Source organism: Haliotis cracherodii, unplaced genomic scaffold (assembly GCF_022045235.1).
Source record: "Haliotis cracherodii isolate W230 unplaced genomic scaffold, xgHalCrac1.p SCAF_16, whole genome shotgun sequence".
In the NCBI taxonomy this organism is placed as follows: Eukaryota; Metazoa; Mollusca; class Gastropoda; order Lepetellida; family Haliotidae; genus Haliotis; species Haliotis cracherodii.
In genome coordinates, this window is record NW_027266271.1 from 30,785,593 (window position 1) to 30,808,990 (window position 23,398).

Below are 23,398 nucleotides of genomic sequence, written 5' to 3' on the forward strand. Positions count from 1 at the left end.
ATTGTCGGGGGTCGGGGTATGGGTGGGTGCCACTGTCTGGGGGCGAGTGGGTGCCAGTGTATGCGGTGGGGGAGGGTTGGATGCCATTGTCGGGGGTCGGGGTATGGGTGGGTGCCACTGTTTGGGGGCGGGTGGGTGCCAGTGTATGCGGTGGGGGAGGGCTGGATGCCATTGTCGGGGGTCGGGGTATGGGTGGGTGCCACTGTCTGGGGGCGAGTGGGTGCCAGTGTATGGGGTGGGGGAGGGTTGGATGCCATTGTCGGGGGTCGGGGTATGGGTGGGTGCCACTGTTTGGGGGCGGGTGGGTGCCAGTGTATGCGGTGGGGGAGGGTTGGATGCCATTGTCGGGGGTCGGGGTATGGGTGGGTGCCACTGTCTGGGGGCGAGTGGGTGCCAGTGTATGGGGTGGGGGAGGGTTGGATGCCATTGTCGGGGGTCGGGGTATGGGTGGGTGCCACTGTTTGGGGGCGGGTGGGTGCCAGTGTATGCGGTGGGGGAGGGTTGGATGCCATTGTCGGGGGTCGGGGTATGGGTGGGTGCCAGGATCAGGGATCGGGGAAGGGTGGGTGCCACGTTTAGCGAAGGGGGAGAGCTGGATGCCACTGTCTGGGGTCAGGAGATGGATGGGGCCAGGATTAGGAGTCAGGTGATGGGTGAGTGCCAGGGTTAGGGATCAGGAAGGGGTGGGAGCCAGGGTTTGGGGTCAGGAGAGGGATGGGTGGGTCAGTGGCAGGCTTAGGGGTCGCGGGATGGATGATTGCAAGGCTTAGGGGTCACGCGATGGATGATTGCAAGGCTTAGGGGTCGGGGGATGGGTTTGGCCTGAGTTAGGGGTCAGGAGAGGGATGGGTCGGGGGATGGATGATTGCAAGGCTTAGGGGTCGGGGGATGGTTTTGGCCTGAGTTAGGGGTCAGGAGTGGGGTAGATGAATGTGGGGTCAGGGCTTAGTAGGCAGCTTTACATCTGGAAATGGGATGGGATTTGGGATTGCCTTGGGATAGAGGATGTGCACTGGGGAGGATGTTGGGGGTTAAGATACACAGGTGTATACAGCTTTGGAGGCAGGTGGCATTTGGGTTGTCATGACTGGGTTGCAGTTGTAACTGCAGTTTAATGTGATATGCTTTTATATTCAGGATACATTTCCTCTTTCTGTCTGTTCTGATGTAGGCCAACAAATTCAATGGTTCTGACGTCCTGACGATTCAGAGAACGTTTACCCAACCATTTGACCTGCAAGTCTTCCACCCTAAGAGACAGCCACCAGGTGAGTGTCTCACTCTCTCAGCTTATAAAACAAATCTATTCCCGTCATGCCACACTTTTCACATTAACACTTGAAGTGTTTTACCAGTTTTTTCTAACATATTAATTGCAGTACCTTGTTGATGTGCTTGTCACAGAATACTTTTGTCTTCTTTACAGCATTGACCATGGCCAGAGACTAAATGAAATACATGTCATCAATTATTTAGTAAAAAAACAACCGATACTATTTTGTTGACTTTGATGGTTGTATCATTTGGTTTTTTTCGATGGTGTGATTTGGCTTTGATCAGTGGAAACATTAAATTAGGAAACCCCTTAAATGTCGCCTCAGTAGACATCTAGTTTCTTGACAGCGTGTGCAGTAGTCAGAGATCATCTTCTGACACACTGACTGTTTCAGCCATCAACCCCTGTCGTGAGAACAACGGCGGCTGTTCCAACTTGTGCCTCATTGGCTTCAACCACACCGCCAACTGCAAGTGTCCCCACCGCATGAAGCTTGAGGCGAACAACAAGACATGTGTTGGTAGGTAGCCCCATCACCGTCACGAAATCACCATTTGACATTTTCAAAATCTCAGCAAGGTCAAGGTCATGGTAGGTGACCAATTTTTTTTGGTAAAATGTAAGAAAAGCTGACTGGGCAGATTTTTATGTAAGTTTCATGTCATTACACCTTGATGTATTGGTTTGTATGTGTAGGGACTGTTTCCTGGGATATCGTTGAGATATTGCAGCTCAATCCGTTCATCTTTCCTTACAGCTGACAACAAGTTCCTGTTGTTCGTGAAGGAGAATGAGATCCGTGGTGTTGACCTGAACAACGCCCACTACAACGTCATCCCCTCCATCACAGTACCCTTTGTGGAGAACGCCACCGCCATTGACTACGACAGCTCCGAGGACAAGCTGTACTGGACGGACAAGAAACGCAACGTCATCCGCAGTGCTTTCATCAATGGAACTGGAATTGAAACCATCATAGACTCGGGTAAGTCGTCACTCTGAACAAGACTCGGATAAGTCGTCACCCTGAACAAGACTCGGGTAAGTCCTAGCAAAGGTTAAACAGACATCTTAAAATGGGTCAGGTAATGTTGAAGGTGGAGTTAACACTGTGGGTCCCACCTCTCTATTGCTGGTTGTGTGGGTGACTAAATTGGATCAGATGGCCAGGCAAGGTGACTTGACTGTGTTCACCAACAATATTAATGTGGAATGGTGCTCATGATATTAATCACTGGTGCGTCTGGCCCAGATTTGATTATTTACAGTCCGCTTTGTTATGGCTAGGATATTGTTGGCTGTGGCATTAAACAGGCAACATGTGATTTGTTTGTTTAACACCACACTCAGCTATATTCCAGCTGCTAGCATATGACAGCTATCTGTAAATAATCCAAGTCGGGAGACAGACCAGACAATCCAGTGATTGATATCATGAGCATTGATCACACAATTTGGATACTATGACATCCGCAAGCCAGCAAGCCTGACACTCAATCCAATTAGTCGCCTCGTTTGACAAGCATGGGTTTCTGAAGACAGACACGTGAAGGCTGATTTCCATAAGTGTCCATCCAGTGTCCAGTCTGGGTGTGAACTGTTTCACTGCTGTGCTTCATGATTCCGCCCATCATCATCCCTGAATGACAAGAACCAGATTAATTAAATCTCAAGTATTAATAAGAAAGTCATGGAGTCATTTTGAGCCATGGATCTTCCTGCTACCCCTGCTGATTGGCTGAACCTTTACGCTTCGATCTGTTTCAGGAATATCCAACCCTGAGGGGTTTGCGATTGACTGGTTGTCCAAGAACATGTACTTTTCTTCCTACAATGACCAGAAAGCTTCCATATCGGTGGCCAAACTGGACGGCGCCTACCGGATCGAGATTGTCAGCACTGTAGCAACAGCCAACGCCAACCTGCTGAGACCCAACTCCATTGCTGTCCACCCCAAGAAAGGGTCAGTTACTATGGAGGCTTTGTCCTGGGTGGGGTGGTGGTATACCCTGTGTCACAGAAGTAGGGAGGTGGGGACCGGGCTGACATTACGGATTGGTAGGGGGGAGATGGTTTGTAGAGGTGGGGGTAGTGGGGAGGACATTACGGATTGGTAAATGCGGGTATGGCATAACCTGAAAGGGTGAGGAATAATATCATGGATTGGTAGGGTTCAGGGACAGGAGACGACATGATGGGTAGGCGTCGGGATTGGTATGGAGGAGTCTACATTACAGATTGGTATGGAGGGGTCTACATTACAGATTGGTATGGAGGGGTCTACATTACAGATTGGTATGGAGGGGTCTACATTACAGATTGGTATGGAGGGTCTACATTACAGATTGGTATGGAGGGGTCTACATTACAGATTGGTATGGAGGGGTCTACATTACAGATTGGTATGGAGGGGTCTACATTACAGATTGGTATGGAGGGGTCTACATTACAGATTGGTATGGAGGGGTCTACATTACAGATTGGTATGGAGGGGTCTACATTACAGATTGGTATGGAGGGGTCTACATTACAGATTGGTATGGAGGGGTCTACATTACAGATTGGTATGGAGGGGTCTACATTACAGATTGGTATGGAGGGGTCTACATTACAGATTGGTATGGAGGGGTCTACATTACAGATTGGTATGGAAGGGTCTACATTACAGATTGGTATTGTGACAGCAGCCTTGTGCTGCTGGTTCTGTAACAACTGTCACTGTTGCTGCTCCAGATTGTTGTTCTGGTCTGACCTGGGAGGGGACAAGCACCGCATCCTGAAGGCCAACATGGATGGAAGCAACGCTCAAGTCATCATCGAGGACGCCAAACATCCGACAAGTGAGAAGCATTTAATTAAAATTAAAATTAAAATTACGCATTTATATAGCGCTACCTATCCAGACATACTGCCTGCTCAAGAGCGCTCAGTCGTATGCTCTTTTGAAGAGGATGGTCTTGAGTTTTGATCTCAAGGTGTTGACATCTTCAGATCCCCTCACATCAATGGGCAGTGCATTCCATAGAGTTGCCTCTTTTTTGGGGAAGGTTCTGTCGCCATATGTTGTTCTGCTGGTTGGTGGAACAGCAAGCTGTAGTTTGTTTGCAGATCTCAGTGTTCGGCCAGGTTGGTAAAGGGCAGTGAGTTCCTGGAGGAATACTGGGGATAGCCCATGGATCGATTTGTAGACAAACATGATCAGCTTGAACACTATCCTGAGTCTCACAGGTAGCCAGTGCAGCTCTTTCAGGACAGGTGTAATGTGTTCACGCATTGACTTCCGTGTGATGAGTCTGGCAGCAGTGTTTTGCACACGCTGTAGTCTATCCAGATGCTGCTGCTGGATACCATACAGAAGACTATTACAATAGTCAAGTCTTGATGTTACAAATGCATGGACAAGGCACTTGACTGATGCTGTGTCTACATATCTTGCTATCTGTCTGATGTTCCTGATGTGAAAGTAAGCTGTCTTGCACACACTGCTTACATGGTTATCCAGACTGAGTGTTGAGTCAATGATCCCGCCTAGATTTCGGGCACAAGAGTTTTGCTCAACCGTACAGCCTAAGTGCAATAATCTTGGACGCGACGTTGAACCTCATTTCACTACCTGGTAGTGTGTTTGTTTATACATTGATAAATATTCTCTCAGGAATGTGCAGTGTGAGGTCCTCACAAACACTGATTGGTCAGTTGGCTTCAGTCTGATAGACAGTCTCCGCCTCGTCAGTGCTCATTAGTAACACTGTCATGGAAGGTCACTCATTGGGAGATGTGATATGAGTAGTGATAGTACTGGTGACATTCAGTCGTTGTTACTTAGACATCAAACTAAGATTAGTATTCCAAGAGGTAGAGATATATTGCTTAACGCTCCCCCCACTATTGCAGGTTTAATGCTCCCCAACTGTTGCAGGCTTAATGCTCCCCCCACTGTTGCAGGTTTAATGCTCCCCCCACTGTTGCAGGCTTAATGCTCCCCCCACTGTTGCAGGTTTAATGCTCCCCCCACTGTTGCAGGCTTAATGCTCCCCCCACTGTTGCAGGCTTAATGCTCCCCCCACTGTTGCAGGTTTAATGCTCCCCCCACTGTTGCAGGTTTAATGCTCCCCCCCCACTGTTGCAGGCTTAATGCTCCCCCCACTGTTGCAGGCTTCATGCTCCCCCCACTGTTGCAGGCTTAATGCTCCCCCCACTGTTGCAGGCTTAATGCTCCCCCCACTGTTGCAGGCTTAATGCTCCCCCCACTGTTGCAGGCTTAATACTCCCCCCCCCACTGTTGCAGGTTTAATGCTCCCCCCACTGTTGCAGGCTTAATGCTCCCCCCACTGTTGCAGGTTTAATGCTCCCCCCACTGTTGCAGGTTTAATGCTCCCCCCACTGTTGCAGGCTTAATGCTCCCCCCACTGTTGCAGGCTTAATACTCCCCCCCCCCACTGTTGCAGGTTTAATGCTCCCCCCACTGTTGCAGGCTTAATGCTCCCCCCACTGTTGCAGGTTTAATGCTCCCCCCACTGTTGCAGGCTTAATGCTCCCCCCACTGTTGCAGGTTTAATGCTCCCCCCACTGTTGCAGGCTTAATGCTCCCCCCACTGTTGCAGGCTTAATACTCCCCCCCCCCCCCACTGTTGCAGGCTTAATGTCCCCCCCCCCACTGTTGCAGGCTTAATGCTCCCCCCACTGTTGCAGGCTTAATGCTCCCCCCACTGTTGCAGGCTTAATGTCCCCCCCCCACTGTTGCAGGTTTAATGCTCCCCCCACTGTTGCAGGCTTAATGCTCCCCCCCACTGTTGCAGGCTTAATGCTCCCCCCACTGTTGCAGGCTTAATGCTCCCCCCACTGTTGCAGGTTTAATGCTCCCCCCACTGTTGCAGGTTTAATGCTCCCCCCACTGTTGCAGGTTTAATGCTCCCCCCCACTGTTGCAGGCTTAATACTCCCCCCACTGTTGCAGGCTTAATGCTCCCCCCACTGTTGCAGGCTTTATGCTCCCCCCACTGTTGCAGGCTTAATGCTCCCCCCACTGTTGCAGGTTTAATGCTCCCCCCACTGTTGCAGGCTTAATGCTCCCCCCACTGTTGCAGGTTTAATGCTCCCCCCACTGTTGCAGGCTTAATGCTCCCCCCCACTGTTGCAGGCTTAATGCTCCCCCCACTGTTGCAGGCTTAATGCTCCCCCCACTGTTGCAGGTTTAATGCTCCCCCCTCTGTTGCAGGTTTAATGCTCCCCCCACTGTTGCAGGCTTAATGCTCCCCCCCACTGTTGCAGGCTTAATGCTCCCCCCACTGTTGCAGGCTTAATACTCCCCCCCACTGTTGCAGGCTTAATGCTCCCCCCACTGTTGCAGGTTTAATGCTCCCCCCACTGTTGCAGGCTTCATGATCCCCCCACTGTTGCAGGCTTAATGCTCCCCCCACTGTTGCAGGTTTAATGCTCCCCCCACTGTTGCAGGTTTAATGCTCCCCCCACTGTTGCAGGCTTAATGCTCCCTTAATGCTCCCCCCACTGTTGCAGGTTTAATGCTCCCCCCACTGTTGCAGGCTTAATGCTCCCCCCACTGTTGCAGGTTCAATGCTCCCCCCACTATTGCAGGTTTAATGCTCCCCCACTGTTGCAGGCTTAATGCTCCCCCCACTGTTGCAGGTTTAATGCTCCCCCCACTGTTGCAGGCTTAATGCTCCCCCCACTGTTGCAGGCTTAATGCTCCCCCCACTGTTGCAGGTTTAATGCTCCCCCCACTGTTGCAGGCTTAATGCTCCCCCCACTGTTGCAGGTTTAATGTCCCCCCCCACTGTTGCAGGCTTAATGCTCCCCCCATTGTTGCAGGTTTAATGCTCCCCCCACTGTTGCAGGCTTAATGCTCCCCCCACTGTTGCAGGTTTAATGTCCCCCCCCACTGTTGCAGGCTTAATGCTCCCCCCATTGTTGCAGGTTTAATGCTCCCCCCACTGTTGCAGGTTTAATGCTCCCCCCATTGTTGCAGGTTTAATGTCCCCCCCCACTGTGGCAGGTTTAATGCTCCCCCCACTGTTGCAGGCTTAATGCTCCCCCCATTGTTGCAGGGTTAATGCTCCCCCCACTGTTGCAGGCCTAATGCTCCCCCCACTATTGCAGGTTTAATGCTCCCCCCACTGTTGCAGGTTTAATGCTCCCCCACTGTTGCAGGCTTAATGCTCCCCCACTGTTGCAGGCTTAATGCTCCCCCCACTGTTGCAGGCTTAATGCTCCCCCCACTGTTGCAGGCTTAATGCTCCCCCAAATGTTGCAGGCTTAATACTCCCCCCCACTGTTGCAGGCTTAATACTCCCCCCCACTGTTGCAGGCTTAATGCTCCCCCCATTGTTGCAGGCTTAATGCTCCCCCCACTGTTGCAGGCTTCATGCTCCCCCCACTGTTGCAGGCTTAATGCTCCCCCCACTGTTGTATGTTCAATGCTCCCCCCACTGTTGCAGGTTTGACGGTGGACATGAATGGCAACAAGCTGTACTGGATCAGCCGGCAGAACCACACCGTCAACATCTGTGAGCTGGACGGTTCCAATCTCAGACAGTACACTCGGGATGTCATGGACATCGAGTCTCCGGTTTCCATGACAGTCTACGACAACACCATCTATGTGGCCAACACCAGCAACATCCTCAAGTTCGACACCAAGAAGAACAAGATGCAGTCTATGAGGGACAACACGCCCCACGTCTATGCCATGCAGGTGTACGACCCCAGCAGTCGCAAGGATGGTAATAACAAACATGCCTTTCCCTTCGTTAAGGTTTTCTGTATTTTCCAATTTTTCTTACCGTATATGTCCGCGTATAAGCCGAATTTTGAGGACCAGAAAAAAGATTCTGTAGAAAGGGGTCGGCTTATCCACGGGATACACTTTCATGATAGTATTTTTCAGATCGTGATCCGTCAGAAACATCGCCTGAATGACGGTCCGATAGAATACAACTTTGGAAGTTGCCACGACTAGAGCCATTATTGTTATAAATTATCTATAAAGTTATACACCAATGTTGTCATTATTAAAAAAAATGTTATGCATGTTACTACTTCCTATAATAAGTTTTCATTTGAATGTTCAAAGTTTATCGTTCTTCATTTAGTTTTTTTAAAAATATTTTTTAAAAACATCTTGGGTACAATGTATGAAGCCCATTTCTGCTGTCCCCTGCAATGATATTGCTGGAATATTGCTTAAAGCGGCATAAAAACCAACTCACTACTCATTCACTTTAAACACATCATGTTTTTTCAAATTAACTATAGAAGTAAAGGGGCCCTTTTTAGGTTAAGTTTTTGTTGTTCCCTGGGTGAAAAATACTATGAAAAAACATGAAGCACTCTAGGGCCCCTTTACTTGTAATGTTATGTAATCAATTGATTGCATGTGATTCCATGACATTTGATTGGCTTACCAACTATTACTTTTGCATTTGTTTCCATATGTTAAAACAGAAAACAGTAGACCATGCCCACTAGCTGACTACTGTTTGGTTGAATATAGGGTGGGAGGGGCATGGGGTGCATTATTGCGCTCTACGATATCATTGATTTTGTATTATTGTGAAGTATTTTGTGTGAATGATTTAGTAAGCAGCCTGTGAAATTATTATTGTTGACTTTTTTATATGTAATAACTGACTTCAATATATTTCTCTGTCTATGGAGGTATAAATGATTGAACCAGTGTGCTCAATTTGCGTAGACCTGCTACAAGGATTTACATCAGTTTTAATGTTTTTTCCTCTAAAACGAATATTGAAGTAAGTTTTTAAATAACTCTTGCTCATTCCCCCTTTCTAGAACTGACAGGGTTAACTTCCAGAATGTTCTGGTTGTCTGTTGTCATTTTTAAAGGCTGTTTGGCGATGTCGTCCATTGTACAGAAACACTTTCTGGGAAGGGGAGACAATTTGTACACAATTTTGTAAATTGTTTCCACAGGGAGCAACGGTTGTCATAAGTCCAATGGTGGCTGTGAACAGATGTGCCTGCCGACTGGCGAGACGTCCAAGATCTGCAAGTGTACGGCAGGCTTCACTTTGAGCACTTTAGAGAAATGCCAGGGCATCCTGTCCTTCCTGTTGTACTCCACGGAGTCGGAGATCAGGGGCTTCTCATTGGGCGACCCCAAGACCGAGGCATTGGCACCAATCTCAAAAATATCTCTAGCAGCTGCTGTGGACTTCCATGCTTGTAAGTAAAACGTCTTCTGTTTGAAATGATTCAGGATGGTAATCTCTTTATAGTTTGATGGTATTGTTTAGAAAAGATGTGTTGTGAACTGTTTCGACTGCGGAATGCTTGTCTGCAGAGATAACAGCTGAGGATCTGTGGTCATGTTCTGTGGATTGGTAGTATGTGTTCTGTCGTCATCCTTCATGGTGTGGATTGTTGCTCATGCTCTCAGTCACAGCAAACAAAAACAGAATTGTGTCCCTTGGCCGTGCCAGGATCAGCTAGTCAAGGGTTCAAATCCTGGATTAGCCTGATATTGATCTGTCATGACAGTAACAATGCTAGTGTGTTCCACAAAAGTAATTATCCAAGACCTGCATCACTTCAACTTTACTTTAAATGCTGTCCAAAGTCACTCACTCATTCACTCACTCACTCACTCATTCACTCACTCACTCACTCACTCACTCACTCACTCACTCACTCACTCACTCATTCACTCACTCTCTCTTTCTCTCTTCAGACACAGACTCCATCTTCTGGGTGGACAGCAACTCGCGGACGATCTCCCGCATCAAGCGTGACCTGACAGGGCGGGAAACTGTCATTAGCGAAGGCATCAACGGCATCGAGGGGATAGCTGTCGACTGGATCGCTGGCAACATCTACTGGACTGACAGGGGACATGACACTGTAGAAGTGTCCTCATTGAATGGTTCAAATCGCTACGTCGTCATGCACGGCGACATGGAGAAACCAAGGGCCCTAGCAGTCCATCCAGTGCTGGGGTGAGTCACTCATCACAGCAGTTGACAAAACGAAATATACGAACTGAACAGTGAAGTTGTGAGGGAAATAGTTGCATGATTAATCCTGATATAGTGAATATAGTATGAGATTTGGTTGAAAATTTACCACTGCTTGCTTTGTCTGAGGCCTACTACACAAAGATTATTGACATCACATATTATATTCTATGTACTTTCCCATGGGACCCTGGGGATTTCTTCTTCTTTTTTGTACGTTTCATGAGGTATATATAGTATAGTTTGTGGTTACACTTTCTCATAAAGTATTGATGGTTTTTTCATTAAACTTGGTGTGTGCCTTTTCTAGGATGGGCCCTTGTTTGAAAATGTTTTGGTGAAGATTATTCAAAGGTCAAGGTCAGCATTCAGGTTTTTGTAAAACATAGGGGTATCATTGTCAGTTATTGAGCTCTGGTTACCGCTACAGACATGAAACTTTATAGCTGCATGTATCGTTACAAAACCTACCATCTGATGTCCTTGTAATATCTGTATCCAAGGTCAAGGTTATCATGAAACACAGTTGCATCATTCATTGCGAGTTACGTTTGCACATTTACTTTTCCAGTCCTAAGACTAGATAATTGTTGGATCTTTGTCTTGATTAAGGTCAAGGTCTGGAAGTACCGTATTTTCTTGAGTATAGTGAGCACTTTTTTTAAAAAAAAACACAGCTGTGTAGAAGGGGGTGCGCATCATACACGAAATAATGAGTTTTGATGTTATTTCCCCATGGAAAGATATTACCGTGAGCAAAATACCATGTCAACAATCCATACTGAAGTACGCAAATTAATCATGTAATTACACTGTCTGGCTATAAAAAGTGTTCTTTGTATATCTGGACCTATGTATGTAACTTATTTCATTATTTTTATTCAAAATTCCTTTTGATATTGTTTTAATTAATTTTGGCGAAATAGTGTGTGAAGCGATCGGAAGATCGCACAACTCACTGTTATTAACAGCAACCACGGTCAGATTACCGCTATTGACGCCTTGAAACGAAAATTAGTTGACAGAGAATGGATACATATATCATAAATGCCATACTTTGACTCGTTAAAAGTCATATTTGTTATAGTTTGACGATTCTATGTCAACACGTAGTTCTCGCGATCACGCGGTCACATGCGAGTGAGCCTTGACGGTGACTGGTCAGACTGGTTCCATTTGAAAAATGATAACCGGCAATAGCGATCATCTGCTTTGCTTAGGGTTATTATTTTTTCAAATATGTTAAGTAAAAGATTCAAAGAAAACGTGCATGCAGCTGATTGCTGTTTCCGGCTTAGTTTTCGAGAAAATACACAAGGTAATCTTAATCCCTGGATTTAAAACACTGCCTAGCTGAACAAAAAATACAATTTAGATGGTTGATAAACATGTCTGGTGATTTTTTATTTCAAATTTCGAATTTGTACTGACCAAGTTTCTCATCACCCGTTTGTTTACCGGAATTTGCTGAAGGAGTAGATCTACAAAGTAATTTTTTTCTGCGCTTGACATTCGAATTTTTTTTCTCCAAAATTCTGAATCCGATAGAGGGTGGTGCGCATTATACATGGGTGTGAATATACTCAAGAAAATACGGTAAAGTTTTCCCTGTTCCTGTTCCCCTTATTCCGATTATGTTCTGAAGTCACTGATGGTGTAATCAATTCTGTTTCAGTTACATCTTCTTCTCAGACTGTGGAGCCAAGCCGAAGATAGTTCGAGCCCACCTGGATGGGTCCAACCGCACCGACTGGATCAACACAAACATCAAGGCCCCCTTCGGTCTGACCATTGACTACAAGTCCAACCTGCTGTTCTGGTGCGACAAGGACTTGGATGTCATTGAGAGTGTCGACATTGTGTCCAAGAAGAGGACGGTCATTTATCGGAACCTCACAGACTGTATGTCTCTCACAGTCTACGAAAATTACGTTTACTGGGCAGACTCGTGAGTAGAATTTGAATTGGTCAAAATTAATGTAGCACCGCAATAAGAGTGCTGCTTATGTCTGCGATCTGTGAGCCAGTCGATGGAACTATATCTTTGACTTGTATTTTAGATTTTGTGTGAGGTAATATACAAGTTGTATGAATGAATGACAACTTATTGCAACAATGTAACAAGTTGGTAACCAGATGTTGCTGGAAGATGGAAGTGTTCTCCACGCTACTGAGAATCGTACAAATGCTCATGGCTTTCACCAAAGTGTTGAGAGTCTAGAACCAGCAGGATTTCCACTTTTCCTCCAACCTGGAGCTGAAGCACTAAGATATGACTAAACAGAGTTAAACCAACTCACTCACTCACTCACTCACTCACTCACTCACTCACTCACTCATGTTGTGTTTCAGAACGCTGGAGGCCGGGTCGATTGCACGAGCTAACAAGAAGGACGGGAGCGACATGAAGGTGCTGAGACAAGGGCTGCCCCAGAAGCTGAAGGATATCAAGGTGTTTGACAAGCACAGGCAGACAGGTGAGTCCTCGGTCAGACAGAGAACTACATCTTGACAAGCACAGGCAGACAGATGAGTCACGCACAGGCAGACAGGTAAGTCCTCGGTCAGACAGAGAACTACATCTCGACAAGCACAGGCAGACAGGTGAGTCGAGCACAGGCAGACAGGTGAGTTCTCGGTCAGCCAGGGAATTACTTCTCGACAAGCACAGGCAGACAGGTGAGTCCTTGGTCATGCAAGGAAATACATCGCCATGGTAGCAATACCCTGGCCACATTGGTTAATTTTGAATCTGCCCAGAAAAGATTGTAGATTCTATAACATGCCTTGATGAACCTTAGATTTAGCAACCATTATTAACTTTGTAGTATTTATTTCAATGATAATGCATGACGTCATGACATTATTTTGAACCACTGGTGTGTGGACTGGTTTATTTTAGTTGTGATCGGATGTCCAGCCATTCTGATAATGAAATTAAGTAAGAATGTCCTAATAAATCTGTTTCAACAGTTGAATAGAACTTAAGAAGGCCTTAAATTTGGTTGCTCAAATATTTTTTGAAGCTTGTGGGGGCATGGCTGCCAAGGAGCTGTAATTTGCTGATCATTTGCACCGTCATTTGCACATCAAGCCGGCACATCCGCAATCTCATTAAAAATCAGATCCTAGTTCTCGCTATTGCTAAACAAAGATCTGAGGTCATCCCATTATGGGTCATGTAGGACCGACCTTGCGCGAATGTTGGCCGACCAATGGAAGGACTGACAAGAAGTAGACATTAGCCAATCAGAAGGCAGCTTTCTCGTGCTTTACGGCACTACATTCAAATTGGCGACTACGTTTCAAAACATATTTTGACAAATTCTCGATTAAAAATTTGAAACCTGAACAAAAGAACATTCTGGAATGGCAAATATATGGTCTAGATTGTATGGATTCAGTCGTTAAACCCATAACTATCGTTTGGAATACCCCGTGTTAAAGTTTTCGAGGTTGCATTATTAGATATCACATTCCGACTGTCACTTTCATGATCTGGTAAGCGACGCCTTGATTAGTCGGATGAAAGGTCGTTTTGACGTGACCCCTAATAGGATGTTCTCAGATCTTTGTTTAGCGGTAGCGAGAACTAAGATCCGATGTAACTAAAATACTGTCGCAAACAGTGTTAAACTCAACTCCCTCACCCTGAAGCAGGTATTCCTGTATGTTTATCTCGCTGTGTTTCCAGGCACCAATGTATGCAGCAAGAACCAGTTTGGCTGTGAGCAGCTGTGTTTGTACAGAGGGTCCGATGCCAGTTGTGCCTGCTCCTACGGCAAGCTGAGCTCCGATGGACGCAAGTGTGAAGGTAGGTGGGGCTGCCAAGGCTGTTTCATAGATAACATCCTTAATACTGCTTTCTGTTCCGTCTAGAGTAAAATTTGCACCATCTGCGCATTGAAATACAGTATATTTAATGCCATTTATATAAATTCCTTTAAGGCTAAACAAAATAATAGTCTTGGTTCTCAGGCACTGCCCACATCATCATAAAGTTCATTGCATGTTTCGTCTTTGTTTCCATTTTCCATTTTTTTGTGCATTGTGTTTAAGTATTAGGATATTTTTATATTTGTTTAATATGGAAAAAAACAAAAAAACAAATAGATACGGTGACAGTGGATCGCCTTGCCTACAGCCTCTACCAAGGTTCAGAAAATTTGAAATATGGCCTGCATTAACAGTAGAACCAATACAATAACTGTGTAATTGAAAAACGTAAAACCAATATCTGAAAGAAGGTCCGAAATTAAAACTTTCTAAAGCCTTATCCACGAAATCCAATTCAGTTGCCTTGCCTCTAAATATGATACCCTTTACTTTATTTGTTCTAATATTTTTACGTTCTTCTTTTTTGTTTTTTAAGTTTAATATTTCATCATGTTACATGTGATATTTTGTTTCAAGATCATTTATATCTCTTTCCAGTTCTATTTCTTTTCTTTTTTTTTTAATTGGGCATATGATAGTTTCACTTCTTGTTTTTATTTTTGAGAAAATCATACTGATAACTCGTTCCTATCACAGATGCACTAAATATATTTATGGTGTCATTAATAGTACTTTCATGTGATAAACGCTAGCTCATATACCAAAGGCATTTGAAAGCTTTGTTAGCCCCAACCCACTTGCATGTTCTTCAGAATACACTGAGTTCCTGCTGTTCTCGGAGGTGACCTCCCTCCAGAGTATCCACATGAAGGACAAGCCCGACCCCAACGCCATCTTGAAGCCCGATCCCAACCCCCCCATCAAGCCCATCCATAACGCCACGTACATGAAGAATGTCATAGGACTGGCCATGGACCACGCCTCTCAGAGGATCTTCTACAGCGACATCCAGAGAGGAGACATTCAGTCAGTGTCCTACAATGGGTCGGATATTACAGTGCTTGTTGAAGGTTTGTGTGGGACTTGTGTTTATGGTCAATGATGGGATTTAAGCGAAACTCCGTCAAATGTTCACACAATAAAGCCAAAGTGCTCCAAGACAACAGTTTGTCCCAATGATTTTCAGTTGTAACTTCAGCTGTTGGCTGTAACTGGCTCTGGCCTGTTTGTGTTGGTTGTAACTAGCTCTGACCTTTCTGTTGGTTGTAACTAGCTTTGACCTGTTTCTATCGGATGTAACAAGCTTTGACCTGTTTTTGTTGGTTATTACCACTTTGACCTGTTTCTATTGGTTGTAACTAGCTTTGACCTGTTTCTGTTGGTTGTTAACTAGCTCTGACCTGTTTCAGGAGTGGGAGCAGCAGAGGGGCTGGCATTTGACCCCGACACGGGGGACCTGTACTGGACCAGCTACACCAACTCCTCCATCAGCAAGATCAACCTACGTAAGCCGCCCAAGGAAAGACAGGTTAAAGTCATCATCCAGCTCACCACTGAGGATCATCCCAGGGCTATCGTCATAGATGTCTGTCAGAAGTAAGGGCAAAATTGTAATGGATATAATTTGCTATAACTAAGTGACAAGGTGACAAGGTCTTCTGAGGCTGACACACTTTATTCTGCACAATTTTCTTCCCTTTGGCATGTTGGAGTCCTAGAATTTTGACACTTATCCTATCTTACACTATGCATTTCTTCTCATGATCCTATGAGGAAATGTGATTGAACAAAGTTTCCAGCTTCTAAAAACAATTCACCCGAACACACCCAGCACATAGGATCAAAAGAAGAATGAAGAAATGCATAGTGTTGAGATAGGATAAGTATATAAATATACAATTTATTGGAAAATTTCCACTTTGCCTGATTATGATTTTTGTTTTGTCAGCACCGGTGATCATGGAATGCTGCAAGGGACATTGTCACATTCTCTCGTTCTTGCAATTCTGGCATATTTAGGTTTTTGTGAATGGTTGAGGTCTTGAGAATGTCCCTTACAGTATTCCATACTCACCTGCATCACTTCATGCTTCAATTCTGCCAACCTCCTCACAGTTATAGCCCGTTGGCGGAGCACTCTTTGCTATCGATGCCACAAGTCAAAACTCCCCACTGTGATAGGTGGCCACAACTATGTTTGGAGTTCAACTCGCAACTGAATGACCGTTATGTTTACAAACAAGTAACGACTGTCGTGCTGCCGAATACACTTACCGCTGCTAAATTACTTTCTTTGTCAATTTGAATTTCTATTTCATAAAAACTATCATGTAATTGTAATAGTGAGAATGTAAGGAGAAGTTGGTTGATTTTCCGTTAGTATGCAATCTTGAACCAATCTGATTATACAAACAACAGAGTAAATTCATCTGAACAACATCGTCAGTCATAAACCTTTTCAAAATGAAATATGATGGCATTCCCAAAGACATAAACAAAAGTATAAACATTACTACATTTGGGATTAAAGGGCAAAAATCAAGATTCATGCAATGGCCTAGCCCAGGGCTGGTGGCAGCGATGTTACTGAGTGTGTAACGAAGGTGTCACGCTCTGGGAAGTAGCTTGCACTCCTGCATTAAGCTGACAATACACTGAAATAAAGCAGCTTTATACCAGCTCATGATCTCGCATTCCCTAACTCTGTTTCCTTTGCAGAAGAATAACCAACATGTTTTAGTGCTAGTTTTGAAGTTTGTTTTAAATGGACCTCCAAAATTATAGGTTGAAAATATCTCACTCTGAAATTCCATCTGCAGCAAATTGTTTTGGACCAACTGGAATGACCAGAAGCCGAGCATCCAGTCGGCCTTCTTGACCGGGTACAAACCCAAGTCAATCATCACAGAGGATGTTCGGACCCCGAACGGCCTGACCGTGGACCACCGTGCCCAGAAACTGTACTGGACCGACGCCCGACTGGACAAGATAGAGAGATGCGAATTTGATGGCAGTAACCGAGTGGTGAGACTATAGTTCTTGGTAAATGTCTCTCAACTGTTGGATCTGTCTTATTATAAATGCTGATACTTGAGAATGAAAACAGCTTCATGTGATAATGTTGCCACTTGAGTCAAAGTTAGAAAGTTTGTTGGAGTAACCTCCTTCAATATTGTGTTCAGTTACCAGATTGTAATCCGGATACGGTTGCAATTTGATAAATGTGCAAGGGTTGTAATACTCAAATTTCATCTTTAAACATGACTTGACACTGTTACAGAAAGCTCATTGTTGATTGTCAGCCATCTTGTTACAGATAATTGTGACCAAGATTCCCCAACACTCCTTTGGCATCGCCGTCTATGGAGACTTCATCTACTGGACCGACTGGATGCTGCGCGCTGTCCTACGTGCCAACAAGTACACAGGGTCGGGCCTCACGTGGCTCCGGAAGGGCATCAAGCGGCAGCCCATGGGCATCATGGCCGTCACCAACGACACCAACGACTGTAAGCATCCACATCTCAAGCCATTGTAACCATAACTCTATTGAGTTGTCACTACACAAAGCTACAGTGTTCCATCGTGTTGTCCTCACAGATTCCCAACTTGGAACATGACAAGCTAACAACCCTGCCATAAAGTACATGAATCATAATTCCACGAATATCGCGATTTGATTCCCGTCCTCAAACAGTTACCTTCACATATATGTACTTATACTCCCTCACTTCAACATTGGGTGCGGTGGGGTAGTCTAGTGATTAAGCGTTCGCTTGTCACCCCGAAGACCCGGGTTCGATTCACCTCATGGGTACAAGGTGTGAAGCCCATTTGTGGTGCCCCCTGCCTTGATATTGCTGGAATATTGTTAAAACCGGTGTAAAACCATACTCACTCACTCACTCACTCACTCACTCACTCACTCACTCACTCACTCACTCACTTCAACACTGACTTATTACTGACACTGCTTTGTGAATCTGGGCCCTGTTCCACAAGGCGGTCTTAGCTCTAAGACTGAGAACGTAGCTCCCTTACTGCAACACTGACTGACAACTGGGCCTGTTCCACAAGGTGATCTTTGCACTGAGATGAATGTAACTCCCTTACTTTAACATAGATTTACGACAGTTGTACCGCTATGATTGCTGTGTGAAACCGACCCAGGTCTGGAATAATGTGCTTGAGACCTGTAATAACCTCCACCTTCCCTCACATTCTGACTCCGACTGCAGGTACCACGAATCCTTGCCATGGCAACAAGTTCGGCTGTGACGAGATCTGCACGGCAAATACGCATGGCGAGCCAGTGTGCAGCTGTCGTGAGGGGCACGTTCTCCTGAAGGACAAGATGCGATGTGTTGGTAGGTAGCTGGCCCTGGAAACCTGTGTCATAAAACATATTCACAAATCTCATGGAATAAAAAATGGCATTCCGAAAGAAATATGATGTACATAGATAAAGTTATGAGAGATATGTGACCATCTTAATGGGAGGTTTCAGTTTTCACCATGTGTGTCAGTCCATGCCACTGTAATCTGTTTCAATCTAATTATTCTTGTCATTTCTGTTGAAACACCTTTGACTTGAATAAGGACATCACTTCATTGTTGAATCTATTCCTGATCTCTTTGAAAAAGACTTGCAGTATTTCTTCATGAAACTGTCCACGGAATCTTTCAATCCCTTAGATGTGTTATCCCATCACGGGTGTGTCAGCAGAAAATCAAGGATGGTCAGACCCCTGGAGCTGGACAAACTGTTAAAGAATGTTAAAGTTATAATTACCCTTCCTCTTTTACATCATTGTTGAATTCCTCTATTTTGGCTGTCAATACGCTATAAAGATCTTCAGATTGTCAACAGATGTCAACAGATGTCCTCTTCACTGTCAACTATCCATAATTAGTTCTGCCACATATAGTATCTCCCTTCCCAAGCTTCTTGCATGTGTAAAAGTAATTTTTACTTTAATCTTCCTCATCTGTTGGCAGATGCATCGGTCGTTAGTGGTTGTGGCATGAATGACTTTGTGTGTGATGACAAAAAGAGATGTGTTGACATCAGCAAGACATGCAACGTCATCAACGACTGCCTCGATGCCAGCGATGAGGACCCAGCCCTTTGTGGTCAGTACACTTCGTATATACTTCTCAGCTTTTGGTACGGATACTTAGATAGTTCATACTGATACGGAACCAAGGACAAGTATGTATGTACCTACATTCCTGTAATCAAGTTGGCAATGTGCCAGGTCAATATTGAAAACTATTTACATGACAACATCTTCAGGCCTTCTACTCCTACTTCTACTCTCAGATGTTCCAATAAAAAGTTAAGTGGTAGAATTGGTCCCCAGTAAGCCATGTTCATTGTGTGAGGCGATCAGAATGTACGAGGTGGTCAGGTGACTTGGCTGATTGCAGGCCTCCATGTTCCGGTGGCACGAGTTGTCCATGCAGCAGACGCGCCAGACTTGATTATTTACAGGCTGCCGCGATGCAGTTGGAATAGTGCTGACTGCAGCATAAAACAGCAAATTCTAAAAAGATCAGTCAAATGCAGTATTTCGTTTACTTCTCTTCTGCACTTTGCCCTCTAGAATGAAGGTAGTGTCCATGCATGTCGCTATGTAAGTACAATAATCATGGATGCCACGGTAAACCCTAGTTCACCTCACCTGTCGTGTTTAAAGTGGCGTTATCCTCAACGCTTGGTGCCTCCCCCACACTTCACGGACTGTGTTTTATCTGTAGTGGGGACCAGGCAGTGCCCAGCGGACTACTTCACGTGCAGCAAGACCGGGCGCTGTATAACCATCGACAAGATCTGCGACGGCAACACCGACTGTGGCTCGGATGATGAGTCAGATGAGTACAAGTGCCCCTGCAAGGTCAACGAGTTCCAGTGTGCCAACGGCAGGTGTATCAACCTCAAGTACAGGTGTGATCGGGACAGCGACTGCTCGGACCACTCCGATGAAATTGGATGTAGTAAGTTGCATCTTCTTTCATTACGATCACAAAATAAAGTAGGTTAACTCCATGAAAATCCATGTTAGAAATGGTCTTCAGCAACCCATGCTTGTCTTAAGAGGCGACTATGCTTGTCGTAAGAGGCAACTAACAGGACTGAGTGGTCAGACTCGCTGACTTGGTTGATGCTTGTCATCGTATACCAATTGTATTGATCGATGCTCTTGATGTCAATCACTGGTTTGTTTGGTCCAGACACGATTATTTACAGACAGACGTCATATAGCTGGAATATTGCTAATAGTGCAGTGTTAAACAACAAATAGACAGACAAGAAGTAAGTTAAATGGACTAGGAGTGGATGAAGTGATTCCAGGATTGAAGTTGAGGAAGGCAGTAAAGGGAGGTAACTGATGATGGTCTAATGTCACATACCTCTTGAAGTGTATTAGCCAATACACCAACAGTGTGATGAAGGTGCATCCCAGGCTGACATGGCTGTGTACCTGTGTGTATTTCAGACCTGACATGCTCGGAGCTGGAGATCGACGGGGAATTCCTGGAAGGTCTGGTCTCCTGCAACACGACGTCCGCCTGCATCTACCCCAGCTGGAAGTGCGATGGCAGCAACGACTGTTGGGACAACAGTGACGAGGAGGACTGTGGCAAACGTAGTGAGAAATAGTCACATCTGATAGTAGCCGAAAAGTCTTCACATTTACAAAAAGTAGCTCTGTATATGAATTCACCTCTAACAAGCCCCTAGAGAATGAATTCACCTCTTGCAGGCCCATGGAGAATGAATTCACCTCTAGAAGGCCCCTAGAGAATGAATTCACCTCTAACAGGCCCCTAGTGAGAATGAATTCACCTCTAGCAGGCCCATAGAGAATGAATTCACCGCTAACAGGCCCCTTGTGAGAATGAATTCACCTCTGACAGGCCCCTACAGAATGAATTCACCTCTTGCAGGCCCATGGAGAATGAATTCACCTCTAACAGGCCCCTACAGAATGATTTCACCTCTAACAGGCCCCTAGTGAGAATGAATTCACCTCTAACAGGTCCATATTGAAGAAGTCTGATTTTAATAGTGTATGTAAGGCCAGGGGTAAACCTGTGGGTAACTATATTAGGTGTTCCAGGTTTTAACCCCCAAACATCTTAATAATGATTGTTGGGTTGTCAGCACCATACATGTGCTTGTGGATTTCACGAAAATGGTAGAGATCTAAGACCTGCATCACTTTTAGATTTCCACACACATCGAACTGACACGCTGTGATATAATTGGAATACCGTTCAAATTGGTGTTACACCAAGCTGACTCACATGTATGGTCCTTTGTACCAGTATTGACCCGTGAAGATATATAGGTCTTCAGCAACCCATGCTTGTCCCCCGTGAGGATCTGGGCTAGAATAGGTCTTCAGCAACCAATGCTTGTCCCCCGTGAGGATCTGGGCTAGAATAGGTCTTCAGCAACCCATGCTTGTCCCCCGTGAGGATCTGGGCTAGAATAGGTCTTCAGCAACCCATGCTTGTCCCCCGTGAGGATCTGGGCTAGAATAGGTCTTCAGCAACCCATGCTTGTCCCCCGTGAGGATCTAGGCTAGAATAGGTCTCCAGCAACCCATGCTTGTCCCCCGTGAGGATCTGGGCTAGAATAGGTCTTCAGCAACCCATGCTTGTCCCCCGTGAGGATCTGGGCTAGAATAGGTCTTCAGCAACCCATGCCTGTCCCCCGTGAGGATCTGGGCTAGAATAGGTCTTCAGCAACCCATGCCTGTCCCCCGTGAGGATCTGGGCTAGAATAGGTCTTCAGCAACCCATGCTTGTCCCCCGTGAGGATCTGGGCTAGAATAGGTCTTCAGCAACCCATGCTTGTCCCCCGTGAGGATCTGGGCTAGAATAGGTCTTCAGCAACCCATGCTTGTCCCCCGTGAGGATCTGGGCTAGAATAGGTCTTCAGCAACCCATGCCTGTCCCCTGTGAGGATCTGGGCTAGAATAGGTCTTCAGCAACCCATGCTTGTCCCCCGTGAGGATCTGGGGTAGAATAGGTCTTCAGCAACCCATGCTTGTCCCCCGTGAGGATCTGGGCTAGAATAGGTCTTCAGCAACCCATGCTTGTCCCCCGTGAGGATCTGGGCTAGAATAGGTCTTCAGCAACCCATGCCTGTCCCCCGTGAGGATCTGGGCTAGAATAGGTCTTCAGCAACCCATGCCTGTCCCCCGTGAGGATCTGGGCTAGAATAGGTCTTCAGCAACCCATGCTTGTCCCCCGTGAGGATCTGGGCTAGAATAGGTCTTCAGCAACCCATGCTTGTCCCCCGTGAGGATCTGGGCTAGAATAGGTCTTCAGCAACCCATGCTTGTCCCCCGTGAGGATCTGGGCTAGAATAGGTCTTCAGCAACCCATGCCTGTCCCCTGTGAGGATCTGGGCTAGAATAGGTCTTCAGCAACCCATGCTTGTCCCCCGTGAGGATCTGGGCTAGAATAGGTCTTCAGCAACCCATGCTTGTCCCCCGTGAGGATCTGGGCTAGAATAGGTCTTCAGCAACCCATGCTTGTCCCCCGTGAGGATCTGGGCTAGAATAGGTCTTCAGCAACCCATGCCTGTCCCCCGTGAGGATCTGGGCTAGAATAGGTCTTTAGCAACCCATGCCTGTCCCCCGTGAGGATCTGGGCTAGAATAGGTCTTCAGCAACTCATGCCTGTCCCCCGTGAGGATCTGGGCTAGAATAGGTCTTCAGCAACTCATGCCTGTCCTCCGTGAGGATCTGGGCTAGAATAGGTCTTCAGCAACCCATGCTTGTCCCCCGTGAGGATCTGGGCTAGAATAGGTCTTCAGCAACCCATGCTTGTCCCCCGTGAGGATCTGGGCTAGAATAGATCTTCAGCAACCCATGCCTGTCCCCCGTGAGGATCTGGGCTAGAATAGGTCTTCAGCAACCCATGCTTGTCCCCCGTGAGGATCTGGGCTAGAATAGGTCTTCAGCAACCCATGCTTGTCCCCCGTGAGGATCTGGGCTAGAATAGGTCTTCAGCAACCCATGCTTGTCCCCCGTGAGGATCTGGGCTAGAATAGGTCTTCAGCAACCCATGCTTGTCCCCCGTGAGGATCTGGGCTAGAATAGGTCTTCAGCAACCCATGCTTGTCCCCCGTGAGGATCTGGGCTAGAATAGGTCTTCAGCAACCCATGCTTGTCCCCCGTGAGGATCTGGGCTAGAATAGGTCTTCAGCAACCCATGCTTACTGTAACAGGCGACTATGCTTGTCGTAAGAGGCAACTTACAGGATTTGATGGTCAGGC

General features: G+C 46.1%; 1 protein-coding gene across 5 annotated transcripts in view; it reads left to right on the plus strand.

The window, feature by feature from the left end:
* LOC139464063 (prolow-density lipoprotein receptor-related protein 1-like) overlaps positions 1 to 23,398 on the plus strand; it is a 185,323-nt gene that overhangs the window by 119,738 nt on the left and 42,187 nt on the right. For 4 of the 5 annotated variants that reach the window (XM_071245608.1, XM_071245611.1, XM_071245610.1 and 1 more), the window contains 19 exons: positions 1,172 to 1,268; positions 1,671 to 1,796; positions 2,034 to 2,261; positions 3,044 to 3,239; positions 4,010 to 4,116; positions 7,731 to 8,015; positions 9,226 to 9,477; positions 9,983 to 10,247; positions 11,941 to 12,213; positions 12,618 to 12,742; positions 13,960 to 14,079; positions 14,915 to 15,172; positions 15,512 to 15,698; positions 16,922 to 17,126; positions 17,419 to 17,611; positions 18,341 to 18,469; positions 19,101 to 19,235; positions 19,863 to 20,099; positions 20,603 to 20,755. In XM_071245608.1, coding sequence (XP_071101709.1) covers positions 1,172 to 1,268; positions 1,671 to 1,796; positions 2,034 to 2,261; positions 3,044 to 3,239; positions 4,010 to 4,116; positions 7,731 to 8,015; positions 9,226 to 9,477; positions 9,983 to 10,247; positions 11,941 to 12,213; positions 12,618 to 12,742; positions 13,960 to 14,079; positions 14,915 to 15,172; positions 15,512 to 15,698; positions 16,922 to 17,126; positions 17,419 to 17,611; positions 18,341 to 18,469; positions 19,101 to 19,235; positions 19,863 to 20,099; positions 20,603 to 20,755 — 3,571 coding nt within the window. The remainder of the gene's footprint in view (positions 1 to 1,171; positions 1,269 to 1,670; positions 1,797 to 2,033; positions 2,262 to 3,043; positions 3,240 to 4,009; positions 4,117 to 7,730; positions 8,016 to 9,225; positions 9,478 to 9,982; positions 10,248 to 11,940; positions 12,214 to 12,617; positions 12,743 to 13,959; positions 14,080 to 14,914; positions 15,173 to 15,511; positions 15,699 to 16,921; positions 17,127 to 17,418; positions 17,612 to 18,340; positions 18,470 to 19,100; positions 19,236 to 19,862; positions 20,100 to 20,602; positions 20,756 to 23,398) is intronic. The other variant, XM_071245609.1, reaches the window with a different exon arrangement.